The sequence below is a fragment of the Westerdykella ornata genome, assembly GCF_010094085.1.
Source record: "Westerdykella ornata strain CBS 379.55 unplaced genomic scaffold EI97scaffold_11, whole genome shotgun sequence".
In the NCBI taxonomy this organism is placed as follows: domain Eukaryota; kingdom Fungi; phylum Ascomycota; class Dothideomycetes; order Pleosporales; family Sporormiaceae; genus Westerdykella; species Westerdykella ornata.
The window spans coordinates 563,867-577,011 of NW_022986861.1; the positions used below are offsets into that span (position 1 = coordinate 563,867).

Genomic DNA, 13,145 nt, shown 5'->3' on the forward strand with positions numbered 1-13,145 from the left:
CAAAAAGACGCCAGTCGCCCCTCTCACGGTACCGACTCAGGGACCGTCTGACGTGCCACAAAGCTACTTATCCGTCCCGACGATAGATGCCCGCAGCAGGTGTGAGGCGGAGGACGGGTTCGACAGCTCCGCTCAAGTCAGTCTCGTCCATGGTTAGGGGCTCCCCTCTGCTGGCATGAATAATCCTGAGCGCCGGTCGGAGGACTGACTGGTCACGGGACGCTCGAATGACTGCTGACGAGGGGCAACAAGAATAGGGACCGATTCGAACGAGAAGGGAGAGCGACTGGCGCGGAGCATGATGTCCTGATATACCCCATCTATGAACTCCATATGTGCGAGTGCCCAGTCGAGTACTTGTAAAGGAGCCCAGAGACATTCACGCCCAGGGCTTGCCGGGGCCCCTTGAAGAGCGGCCCGACCCCAAGCTGCTTCTGCATCTTGATTCGGGGTCTGCTGTGATGGGGCTTGCGTTGGTCACCGGGGGATTCTTCCAATCACCCGTCGTTCCTGGTCCTCTGTCCATCAACCCATCGCAGGACCCTCCATGTCCTGTGTCCCTCCCACAACGTCCTCACGACCTGAGAGGCTGCTTTACGTTGCTGCTGCAGGCACCGCCGTCTTTTCTTGGGGCGCGAACAACACCAACGATGCTCTCGTATCACGCACAGCGACCTTTGGGGACCGCCTTGGCGACCAGCATGCCCGCCTCTCGCTGCACCGCTACGCACCGCATGGCACGCATCAGGGCGTGCGGATGCCGTGGAGCGCACTCTCACGTCCTCGACTTTTCATCGACAAGAACCCGGTTCAGCAAATAGAGAAGCGAGAATCCCAGCCGTTTGACGCCTCCTGCTCCCTGTTGAGCCCTCGTCAATGCTGGACGACTCCGAGCCCCCCGAGTCCCCAAGTCCTATTCTTGCAACAATATCAATCCGTGCTGCCCTCAACTTTCTCGATATAAGCGCCGGCCTGTGATAGGCCACTGCTACCCATTCGCACTCGTCTCTCCTTTTCGCGCTTCTGCTGCATTTTCCTCCCCTCCTCCTCCTTTTCCCTTTTGCTTTGCTTTTGGTCAGTCTGTCTCTCCTGCCGCATCGTACCTGAGCTGCGAGCCTCGTGCTGGATCCCTCGAGCGGGCGCATGCAGCCTCGTCTATTCACTCTTCTGACCCCAGTCAGCCAGGGCGGGGCTAAATCATACCGCCTCCCAAACGCCGTGGAGCTTCCAATTCACAGCTGCCCTTAAGCGCGCACGCTGCAGTAAGTCTGAATTCTCCGGTCCTCGTCTGGTTTCAACCTCGTCCCTGGAGAGCCCCTGAGTTGTCCCACCACGGCCTTAATCGATAACCATTCCCCTCGTTATGCGCCTTGTTGGAACCTGTGCGCTTTGAAGGACTGACAGAGCAACCGCCCACAGGCAATTGAGCGACCATGTCGACCGGACAGTTGACGCGACAGCGTTCAGCCTCGCGGGGCTCCTCGGTGCGCTCAGAAAACCAGATGAAGCCGCCAACTCCATCAATAACTCCTGGGACCGACGAATTCGCCTTTGATCCTTGCGCCGCTACCGCCTCGTTTCTGCTCTATGCGCAGAGAAATGTCATCTTGTGCCTGCATCATGACACACTGGCCATCGAGCGCCGCTTCGATCGCCACCGGGAAGATGTGTCGTGGATTTCGGTAGACAATGTTAGCGAGAGAGGGGCTGGGAGACTTGTGGCCAGCTATGATACCGGAAGTACTGCCATTATCTGGGATCTTTTCACGGGCGATGAGGTGGCTCGGTTTGCCTCCTATGAGCAGATCCGCGTCGCAGCCTGGATGCGGAACGGAAATGTTGCCTTCGGTAAATGGTACGGCAAGCATTTTCTGGCCGGAAACTGACTGTGAGACAGGCAATGCACAGGGGAGCGTAATTTTGTTCGAACCATCGACTTCCGAACACCTTTCCGCTCGGACTATCTTCGACCCTATCACTGCGTTGGCCCCTGCAGCCGACTGCAGAACCTTCGCAATTGGGTGCGTCCGATCTTGAATCATGTCATGGAGAGAATGCTAATCCTACTCAGATATCTCAATGGATCCATTCTCATTGCGACGCTCCAGCCTTCCTTCACCATTTTGCACACACTGACAACACCAAGAGCTCCCTCGCCCATTGCAGGTCTTGCCTGGCATGGATCCTCCTCAAAGCAGAAATCGGAAATGTTGGCTGCCCAGACTTCAGACGGAGACTTGAGGGTTTGGAGTGTGCCAAAAGTGGCCCATAGCGGAGATACACCGTGCGTTATTCGCATACTCAACAAATCCGAGCAAAGAGAGCCTGGACCGTGTTGGTTCGCCTGGTCGAAGAATGGGCGAATTGTCCAGTATACTGAGGGGTAAGCTTGACCCCTTTTCCCAGGCGCCTATGCTGTGTTATTTCCAACGGCCCGGGACGACTACAAGGTCAAATTCACTAACTCGTGTACTCGAACAGCCAAACTTGTGCATGGGATGTTCGCACGAAAAGAGTCACGTACGAGACTGTCCCCACCATTGACGGCGTTGCTGCTATTGCCAACTATGGCCCTACGGCTACCCTCTTCACCTTGGGGCGCAATCATAGTGTTCAACAGTACGACTTGAATCCTAATGGTAAGCCGGCAATGGTAGCAAATGTGCAACACCCTCCCGCAAACACGCCCCCATCACCTCCAAACTCACTAGACGATATCAAGAAGACTGAAGAAACACCGATGACGGCACGCCCAAGAGGCCATGGGACCGGGCAGTTACTACCCGATTCCGAAAGTGAAGGGGAAGGTGTAGCAATGTCCCCTCTCCAGAAGATTGCTCAAGAAATGGATCAGCTTGATGAAGAGCGTAGGGACAGACTAGGTCCACTAAGTCCGGTCTCTAGTCGAGGGTCGCAGAGTTCCCGATCATCGGGCAGTGCTCGCGTACCGAGATATCGTTATGATCGTCCCAGTGTGGGGGCGCGCTCATCGAAGAGCTCTCAAGGCACTATATTCTCCTCCGGAACTTCCTCATTTGCCGGGACCTCGCGAGAGAGCATATCAATTCGGTCCACATCCTCCGCCACCTCTTCGCGTTACGGCCAATCTGGGCTTCGCAAGGAAGTGCTACGCAGCCCGGACGAAGCCCAGAAGATGAAGTTGATGGATCTTTTCCCTTTCACCAAAGCGCGATTGAGCGAAGTTCCCTATCGAAACTCCGACCTAGGCCCAAACAGAAGTCCAGATGACCTCAGACAGAATATGCTCCGGGTCGTTTTCGGTTGGGAGACGGACATTGAAGAGCTTGTGCGGGACGAGCGTAAGTTCTCTACTGGCGTATGTTCTGTTGTTTGCTGACTGGCACAGTGGCACGTCATCCTCCTGGGTCTGCTGCTGCCGTCCTTCTGTCGAAGTGGCTAGGCGAGGTGGGTGCCGATTTGATGGCCTCCATGGTCGGATCAGAGTCTATGACATCGTCAGACTGGATGCTGCTTGCACTCAGCTCCATGGGTCAAGATTCCCAGAAGAAGGTCGGCGAGGCTTTTGTACAGCGATTGCTGGAGAAGGGCGATATCCACCCAGCAGTGGCAATTTTGCTCGGTCTCGGTGAGCTCAACGACGCGATCGAAGTATACGTCTCAAGGAAGTATTATTTGGAAGCCGTGTTACTCACCTGTCTCCTCTTCCCTACCGACTGGCAACGGCAATCGTTCCTTGTCCGCAAATGGGGAGAGGTATCGGTCACTGAGGGTAAGGCGGAGCTCGCGGTCAAATGCTTCTCCTGTACTGGCATAGAATCCTCGGAGCCATGGTTCTCTCCAAGAGCCCAGGACGCAGTTTATGCGGCACAGCAGCAGCTGTTCAATTCTCAGCTCAGCCCGCCGTTATCTCCTCCCACCGCATCCAACCGGATGGCATCCAAGCTATCATCTCTTAAACTCGTCACCAACTTTGGACAAGGCAATATGCCACAACAGATGACCGAAGATGACGATCAGACTCCGATGAACCCCGGCGTCACGCCTATTGCAGAATCTGCTATAACCCCAGCTGTAGGGAAGACCCCTTGGGGCAGCAGAGCTGCACGTGATGCCTTCCGCGAACCTTCATCCGCAAGGACCGCCACCCCTGGCGCATATCGACGGAAACGACTGCCTTCAAGAACTGACACGGAGCGGTCAGCAGCGACCAACAACGAGCACCTAGCTTCCCTGGCAGTACCCGACAGAGGACAGCGTGGAGAGTCCATTCCGAGGACTGCAGTTGACAACGTGGGCCGTGAGGCGGAGACTCTGCCTTTTTCCACCCGAGTGCGATCAGCATCCGTGGAGCCAACAGAGACCGTTCTGAGCTCTGCAACTTACGCTCCGCCCAAACCTAAGGATCATTTGCCTTCACCCGCTGTTGGTGTATTCGACAATCTGAAGGAGACCAGGGCGCTGTCTCGCGGCAGTTCCCGAAGCCGCAAGCCAGTCGATTTACAGCTCGATGTCAAGGAGACCATTGTTGAGCAAGGACCGGAGACCGGATATTCCACGAATGCCAGCCCTCCGCTGACGGGAGCGAGCGTGCGAAGTGCCAAAGCTCGCGGCATTGACAACTATATCAACAGTCTGGAAGAAGCGAACTATTATGCGCGCCAACGCGCGAACTCGAGAAACGAGCAGAGACCGGGCTCACGCCCAGCTAGTCGAACGACGGATCGCGCTCGCAGCCGCCACCGCGATGCTTCTGAATCCCGTGGCCGATCTGGTGTTCGTTACATTCGTCCCGCGAAACGCTCCCCATCGTCTCCTGTGCCCATGTCACCGGAAGATGCGGGTATTTACTCCAAGAGCACCAAAGAGGCATCCACCAGCACCGAAAACGTCGACGACGAGAGTTTCTATAGGGTGGATGTGGTGTCGCCCATGGCCACGGAGTCAGTCGCCAGCTTTCGAACCAACCGGAGTCGCGCGAGAGTGGGTGTGAGCAAGGCGAGGTCTTCGTCTAAAGCTGCTCGCCGTACTGAGTCCCCGGACAATGGTCCTGCTCGCGCAAGGAGTCGGGCTACCAGTAGAGCAGCCAGTCGCCGCCCGGCTGAGGATCGCGGACGGAGTACCACTCGCGCTGGTATACGTTCACCGGGGTCTCCCCAACCTATGTTCAGGGAGGATGCAGAGTCGGGTGAGGATTTCGAGCCCGTGCGCCCGCGCCACCGCAGCACCAGTCGTCGTCCTGGTGAGCGGGCAAGGAGCACGCGTGCCGACCAGTCGCCAGATCGCCGTGTGCCGCGAGACCGATCCATGAGCCGCAAAGTCCCTACTCTGCGTGAAAGCAGCCGTTCGCGTATCACCCGGGATTCTTCCCCTGAGCGGTTGCCTGATCGAGTATATGAGACGCGACCAGATTCTCGTCACTCGAATCTCTCCGGTCGATCTGGTGTCCAGTCCCGGCCCACCACTCTGTCACGAAAGGAGTTGGCCGCGAAGGAGCTGGAGGAGCGAAGATTGTCGCTAGCGAGACGTCCCTCCGCGCCCATCATCCCTCTTCCAGGAGAGCTTGCTTTCCGGCCTGTCATTGCGGAGCGATCCTACACTGATGATTCCAACTTCCTCAATACCATGACAATGCATCGCGACCCGATCCAGAGAAGTCAGACCGCCGACCCCGAAATTTCCAAGAGATACTCTCCCACGACACGTGGGCCAGTGAGTGCGAGTGGTAATCCAATACCGATGGGGCTGCCTGCAAATCCCAGAGCCATGCGACACAACCGCACCATGACTGCGGAACCAGATCTTCGTTCTGATATCCCCGCAGTGCCCTCCATTCCTGCGGAGCATGTTCCAACAGGTCCAGCGGCTGAGGACGACCTAGGGCCACTCCTACCTGCCACTACCTTCGGCCAGCCAGTTCCACCTATGCGGTCGGCATCAGCCCCGCCGGAAGACATTGCTCAGATGAGTACCGGTCCACGCATCTCACCTACCTTTTCCAGGCGGGAATCTCTGAGCAGGAGAGGGAACACTTCGGATGTACCAAACTACAAACGTGTCAGCCCTCCGCCCATCACTGCCAGTATCGACGAAACGATCCATGACAGCCAAGTCGTGATCATTGAGCAACAAGATCCATCCGCTCCTCCTCTCCTTGCTGAACTTCAACACCTTGCTGGTCCGCCTCCCCCGCCTCCGCCGCCACTATTCGCGCACAACTCCAAGCCTAGTCTGGGCGTCATCAACATTGCCATTGACGAAGAATCGGGCGAGAAGCAAGGCCCAGTCTCGCCCATCTCAGCACCTCCGCCCACCGGCTCTCCCCATGTCCACCGTCGTGGTCGTGGCAGCGTCAGCGAGAATATCGGCATGACTTTCAAGAGGGTCACGGAGAGGATGCGCAGCACCAGCCGCTCCCGCAACAAGTCGCCGCCCCTTACCCGCGAGATCGCTCCATACGAAAGCATCCCCGAGTTAGCCATTCCCCGAAACGCCGGCACGAAATCCCCTTCCGAGACGAGTGACTCGCAGTTTGGCAACCTCGTCCCGCCTCCTCCACCGCCACCGCAGCCGCTGGAGCAGGTGATCCCGCCGACGACCGACGAGTCCCAGAATTCACAGTTCCAGGGCTATAGGCATCCGAAGGAGGTACGGGCCAATATGCCGCCTGAGACGCTGCAGCAGGGGGTTTATCGACCCGTGAGGGCGAACATGCCGCCCGAGACGTTGCAGCCCGGCGTGTATCAGAATGTTGAGACGCCCATGATTTAGGGTGGAAGGGCGTCTTTGCACATTAATATCGAGTTTGTCCCTTTTTCTTTCGTACGCTTTTTTCGAGATGATTTACGGCCTGTTTACTTCCCATTCAAACATGGTTTTATCTATTTACGTTGTTGTTGTTGTTCTTCGTTTAGCGTCATCTTCATCGTATAAGCGTTCCCTTCCCCAAATTTGGGGGTATGTTCCACTCGGACCGGAGCAACCTCCACTCCTGCCCCGTCGACACAGGATCGCATCGGATATTACAAAACAATCCCCACGTTGCTCTCTCTATCCAAAAGTAGGAAAAACCGAAACACAAGAGCCGAAGAAAGATTTTCCATGCAACCGCTTCGCGGCGGAAGTTCTTAGTCGATACCCTTTACCGAGTCTTATATCTTTGTTTTGTTTTTGTTTTTCCATCTTTTTGATTATTGCCGGTTTACTGTTTGTGCTGAGGGGCGAGTTGATTGGTCTGGGTCGATTTAGGTGGAGATGATTCTGGGTTCTTGGGTTTGAGGAGGGGTTGAGTCGATGTTTTTCTTCATCGTTTTTTGTCTTTGCCGTTATGCGTTTTCTTCTTCTTCTTTTGCAATGTTTCCATTTCACTTCATTTTGTTGAGGTGGGGAAGAGATGAGCGAGCTTTTAGCTGTTGGGTGGTTTGGAGAAATGAGCAGAAGGTCATTGGTCATGGTCATGGTCATGGTCATGGTCATGTTCATGGTCGTCGTGGGTCGTGGGCCGTGGGTCGTGGGCAAAGTAGTTGGTTGGCCAGTGAGTCGTCGCTGTTCAGCAGTGAGGAGGGGGGAGGGTGGTATCAAATATGCAATTTTTCAATCCTAACTGCGTCCTTGCGTGAAGTATATTTATATTCCCCGTCTTCGTGATTTGTTCCTGCCGTCTATGTGTGGGAGATGGGATTTTCGCTTGTTCCCAGTGTCTGCTGCTGCTGCTGTGTGTTTGCTTCGTTTGTGGCTCCCCATCGCCGACTGTCTTGCTCGATAAGAGCTCCGGAGACCGAAGCACCCGCGGTGTTGAGCAATTCGAGGTATATCGTCGTGGTGCCTCTGTTTTGACCTGTACTATCGAGGACGGTGAGAATTTATGGGAGCGACGGTGAGTTTGAAGTTTTGGTTGGATCTCTGCATCAGCGTATCGAGTCGATCTGTAACTGTACGCCCGGCTACAACCTTCTATTAGTAGACGTCAGAAGAAGAAAAATGAGGAGAAAGAGCGAGAGAATATTGATACGGTATCATGAGGATCTTTGTCCCTAAAACTCAGTATATCCAGCCATTGATCCCTATGACTTGAGGTAATGCAACATTCTCTCATGCCGTCCCAACCAAGTCTTTTAATCTCGTCCATCTATCCGTCTATATCATATGCAAAACTCAAAACGCCGCGAATTTCGCGTCAACAACGGCGCTGCCCCAAGAACTGCGATTCTAACCCAGACGAAGACAAACGACACAATCATCCCAAAGCCCTAATTCCTCGTCCATTACCATCCTCCACCAAGACTGCTGGCCAACCCGGCCACCCTCTCCACATCGCTCTGCTTCTTCTTGCCCACATCGCTTTCCACCTGGCGATACGACGTATACAGCAGCGCCTGCATGTCTACGTTTGTAATCTCCGACCAATGCGCCACCACGTCGCGGATATAGCGTCTCGAAATGCCGTCGATGACGTCCGGGTCTGACGCCTCCTCGATGTCCTCCATGACCTCATCCGCATCCTCCTCACTCCCCTCGGCAGAGAAATACGCCTCATCCACCCTCGCCAACCACTGTTTCTGATCCCTCACACCCGGCTGCTGCTTCGGCGCAACACCCGCATTCCCAATCCCATTCCCGTTCACTTGGGCCTCCTCCCCAGCCCACCCCCTAATCTCATCCACCTCCTGCGCTTTAACCTGCCCACCCCCATTCGTGCAACCCCCAGGACACGCCATAACCTCCACATAGGCATACTCCTTCATACCTTCCCCTCCTCCAGTAGCGCCTCCCGCTCTACGACTCACGCCCCCCCTCGCCGCCGCACCCGGCATCCTACTGAGCTTACTCGGCTTCAGCCGCCGCACCAGATTCTGTATGTTTCGGAAGCCGTAGAAGCGCGCGGCTCGGAAGATCGTCTCCGACCCCCGGACGAGCGAGTACTCGACCACGTCTGCGTTTCGGCCGCGAGTGACGTTGATTTCCGAGCCTGGGTTCCGCGCTTGGTAGGTTCGGAGGATATGGTAGAGGTAGCCGCCTGACGAGCCGGCAATAGGGGCTTGGTTTTTCCGTCTTGAGGGAGGGAAGAGGAAAGCGTCGAGTTTGGGGTCCGGGAAGGGGATGCGTTGGGATTTAGGAAGGGGTGTCCGGGGCAGAGAAGAGAAAGGGATGTTTCGCGCGGAGGCAAGGTGGAGGAGTTCGCGGGCGGTGATTACGCAGTCGACGTCGCGCACAGGGTCTTGGGAAGCGTTGTCGTGATTCGGTATCCAGGCGTTGGAGGTAAGTTCGCTGCGACTTGCTTCGAGTTTCTTGTCGAAGCAGGGCATGATGGCGAGGTGGAAGACTTGGGATGGCGCAATGCCATAGCGCTGGCCGAGGACGGACTTTATGAGAGTCCCGGTCAGCGCCTGAGGGGATTTGAGGCGTGACAGATGCGGTAGCACGTAGGGATGCGTCTTCTCAGCGTAGCATATCCAACCCGGACATGCGGATGTGAGTATAGGTTGTCTGGGTCTCGAATCTCGTGTGCCCTCCGACCCAGGACCGGAGATTGCGCTGGCGGCTTCAGGAGACAGCGCAGCGGCAACTTCGTCTGCTGCGGCAGTAAGGCAGGCCTCCCTGACCACATTGGTGTCTATGACCCATGTGAAGTCGCTTCCGTGCAGACCACCTGTCCTCAGACCAGACGGCCCGCTGAGCAGCTGTGCGATCATGTTGCCTGCTTCCTTCTCCGACACCGAAAACACGGCTGCCAAACTGGCACGGGTCTGGGGGGACACGCTCGCCACGAATAGTTTCCCTTGCCCCGTGTTCCCATTGATACCGTTGGCTACTCCATTCTGGCCCGCGTGTGTCAACCACGGTAGATGCAGCGGAGGGTGCGCATCCAGCGTCGTGAGGACCTCATTATGCGATTGGAGTGAGACGAGGACTGCTTCAGCGGATGTGACACAACCCGAACATGCGAGGCAGTCGGTAAGTGATATCTGAGCGGGCGGTGGAGGTTGCGAGGCAGCGACTTTATCTTCGGTGGTGACTTCGTACGGATTCTTGCTATGTGTCAGTGGGGGAAAAGCAATGTGTGGGGAAATGGTCTCTTGACGTACAGAATCGTCTGGCGTTTGCGCAGGAAGTGTCTCTATTGGTTTTATGCAAGCGACGCCTGGCGATATGAAGTCGTTCAGGTCGTCTGCGGAGAGAATGGCGCTCATGGTGAGCGGCGCGGGAGAGAAGGGTGGCAACAAGGATCGAAAGTGTATGGGACGTCAAAGTTCCATCCAGATCGCAGTCGCAGCAACTTGTGGGAGTGAGAATGAAGCAACAGGAGCAGATCTCGAAAAAGAAAAGGGGCGGATATAGCGCAGGATATAGAGGAAAGGAATTGGTGAAATCGTCGGCCTGCCAGGGCCGATTTTCGTTTGGAGTTCACTGTTTTCCTATCGATAAGGCTGCATTTCTCAGCAAGCCGCGGAGGTGCCGGAGCATCGGCGGCGGGGGAAAACAGAACCCCACACTAGCCAAGAGTGAAGGGTCACGTGCCGTCGATCACATCCTTCCAAGGTTCTCCCAACATATCCCTAGCCTCACCAAGCCACCCATCAATCTATTCAGTGCAGCAGGTGAATTGCGGCTATATTCAGCCTGGTAGTCCACTGGTCATCAGAACAGCATGGCCTCCTTCAAAAGTTGGGGCAGCGCTGCGTGCATTTCTATAGGAATCGTACCTCATCGCTCAATGTGCTGCCGCCAGAACTTGGTCAGTCGCCGCAGCAGCTGTCCAGAGACATGCGGCGCATCTCCATCGATACCCTTGGGATGATATCCCCAAAGGGGACCGGTTTCGCCGTTGCAAAGAGGAGGTCGACGCCATGGTATCTAGCCAGGCCACGGCTCTTGACAACTTGTGTCTGCTTTGCGACGCTGTACCTGTGGTTGCGTTTTGGAGCGACGACGGTGGTGATTCCTGACGACTCGTTTGCATTACTCGAGGATGAGAGCTTAAGAGATATACTGAATACTACATTGGGGGTATGATTGTCTTCATATTCTGCATGGAATTCCCATCTTCTCCGTACATATCGTCTCCTTGCGCGTTTCTGTACCAACACGTTCGTAGCTTCTGTGCTTGTCTGAGGAGATTGACTCTCCTCTCATCTACCACCATCTCCTTATAAAGCCAATCCCGAGTCAACCAAATCTACAAGATTCTCTTACTCCCCAACGTTTTTACTGAGTCCTCCCTCCATTAACACCCCTCACAGTTCCAGAAAATCCTCGTCCTCAACCTCCCCTTCCGCACCGACCGCCGCGACGCCATGACCCTCTCCGCCGCAACCAGCAACATTGCCCTCGAGTTCGTCGACGGCGTCACCGGCGACTCGATCCGACACAGCGCCTATCCACCTCCGGAGGAAAACATCAAGCTACCCGCGGGCATCCGGGGCAGTTGGCGAACCCACATGAATGCTCTCCAAAGGTAATAACCATCCTTTCCAGAGAAGCCCCCTGCAAACCAAAGGAAGAGATCAGGTTCCTAACAAACATAACGTCAGAGTGGTCGAACAAAACCTAACCACGGCCCTCATCTTCGAAGACGACGTCGACTGGGACGTGCGCGTGCGCGCCAACCTGCAACGCTTCGCCCTCGCCTCGCGCTTCCTCGCCGAAAACAAGGACGTCCTGTCCGCCGCGGGCTCGCCTTACCGGTCCGCCATTGAGAATAGGCCGAATACCGAGACGCCGGAGACGGGGTTCCATATCTTGAGCGAGAATGGCATCACGGAGAAGTTGCCCTCGTTGCCGTTGCGGGAGGTGTACAAGAAGGGGAGGGGGATGATGGCTGCGCGGAAGAAGACGGGTGGTGCGACATCCTCCCCCTACGGCGATCCCGCTGAGTGGGATATCCTCTGGATAGGCGTAGGTCCATCGTTCTCTCTTTTCCTTCTTCTTCTCCTTTCTTTCCTCTCGCCTTCTCCTTTCTTTCTCCTCACCTTTCCTTTCACCCCTTCCTCAAAAGAAGACAACACAACTAACACCACCCCCCATCCATAGCACTGCGGCGCAGGTTTCCCCCGCCACCCTCCCCACCCCAAACCCCAAACCACCACCTCCTCCATCCTCCTCACCCTCCCCAACGACCCCACCGTCCCCTCCCCCAAACACCTCAAAGCCCACCCCTTCCAAGGCGCCCTCGACCCCCTAGCCTCCGCCTACCCGCCCCACACGCGCGTGTACCACCGCGCCACGGGAGGCGCCCTCTGCACCGTCGCCTACGCCGTGAGCCAGCGCGGCGCCCGACGCCTGCTGCACCAGTTCGGCCTCAAGCACTGGAACAACATCTTCGACAGCGAGATGGGGCGGTGGTGCGCGGGTGAGGACGAGAGGGAGGCGGAAGCCGAAGCCGAAGCCGAAGGGAAGAAGGTGCAAAGGGGGATGGAGAGGGTGTGTCTGACGAGTCAGCCGCCGATATTTGCGCATCATCATCCGATGGATGGGGAGAGCGATATTGGTGGTTTGGGCGGTGGGTATGCGACAAAGTATGAGACCAAGTATTTGAGGTATAGTGTGAGGATGAATCTTGAGGGGATTGTGCAGGGGGGAAAGGGGCCGAGGGAGTTGGTGGATCAGTGGCCGGATGAGTAGGATGAGTAGGGGAGGGTAGTAAGTAGATAGATCGCTGTGATGCCCTTCATCGGAAAGGGGAACAATAAAATCTCACGCGCTCCACGGAAGAAGAAAACTACTCAGCAGTAGTTGGCAAAGAATAGGTTTTTACAATTTTCACTACTCTCCTTCTTCGCCGAGGGGGCCTCAGGCCCGGCTGCGCCTCCTCCACGCACAACAGCTCAGCTCCAACAAACGAAATATACAGTAACAACAGTAGCGGTAGTATCTAGCAGAAGCAGTGGCAGCAGCTTCCCATCCGGCCCAGCCAGGCAACCCATCCCATCCCCGCTCCCTCCAAACATTGCAAGGAAAATGGTATCAAGATGATAGTAATGAGAGGTAGCTAGGTACCATGTATATAGCGAACAGCTTGTTTTGAAATCCCACTAGTGGCGATGTAGTGGGAATTGTTGTGGAGTTGTTGTGTACAAGAGCCGGTCCCGCGGTCTGTAACGAAGGGAGGAAGGTAAGGGGGTATTACATATTACAAGAATATATCAGTGGCTGGGAATAGGGGCAGC

At 55.9% G+C, this 13,145-nt stretch overlaps 4 protein-coding genes across 4 annotated transcripts; 3 read left to right on the forward strand and 1 right to left on the reverse strand.

The window, feature by feature from the left end:
- Window positions 1-547: 547 nt before the first annotated feature.
- On the forward strand, window positions 548-964 carry EI97DRAFT_458719 (uncharacterized protein; the record flags this gene model as incomplete). The annotated part of the gene is made up of 1 exon (XM_033800935.1): window positions 548-964. One exon carries the CDS (start codon window positions 548-550, stop codon window positions 962-964), a length of 417 nt encoding a protein of 138 aa, XP_033653773.1.
- Window positions 965-1,199: 235 nt separating this feature from the next.
- On the forward strand, window positions 1,200-6,890 carry EI97DRAFT_53004 (uncharacterized protein). Its single transcript, XM_033802885.1, has 5 exons — window positions 1,200-1,848; window positions 1,898-2,021; window positions 2,072-2,383; window positions 2,482-3,320; window positions 3,368-6,890. The coding sequence occupies exons 1-5, from the start codon at window positions 1,434-1,436 to the stop codon at window positions 6,748-6,750; spliced, it is 5,073 nt and encodes a 1,690-aa protein (XP_033653774.1). The 5' UTR covers window positions 1,200-1,433; the 3' UTR covers window positions 6,751-6,890.
- A 1,073-nt stretch (window positions 6,891-7,963) lies between these two features.
- Window positions 7,964-10,351, reverse strand: EI97DRAFT_399037 (cytosolic Fe-S cluster assembly factor NAR1). Its single transcript, XM_033796410.1, has 2 exons — window positions 10,065-10,351; window positions 7,964-10,007 (listed from the first exon to the last, which is right to left on the reverse strand). The coding sequence occupies exons 1-2, from the start codon at window positions 10,167-10,169 to the stop codon at window positions 8,244-8,246; spliced, it is 1,869 nt and encodes a 622-aa protein (XP_033653775.1). The 5' UTR covers window positions 10,170-10,351; the 3' UTR covers window positions 7,964-8,243.
- Window positions 10,352-10,553: 202 nt separating this feature from the next.
- Window positions 10,554-12,600, forward strand: EI97DRAFT_419158 (uncharacterized protein; the record flags this gene model as incomplete). The annotated part of the gene is made up of 5 exons (XM_033796983.1): window positions 10,554-10,986; window positions 11,220-11,434; window positions 11,511-11,874; window positions 12,010-12,328; window positions 12,365-12,600. Exons 1-5 carry the CDS (start codon window positions 10,744-10,746, stop codon window positions 12,598-12,600), a joined length of 1,377 nt encoding a protein of 458 aa, XP_033653776.1. The 5' UTR covers window positions 10,554-10,743.
- Window positions 12,601-13,145: the final 545 nt, after the last annotated feature.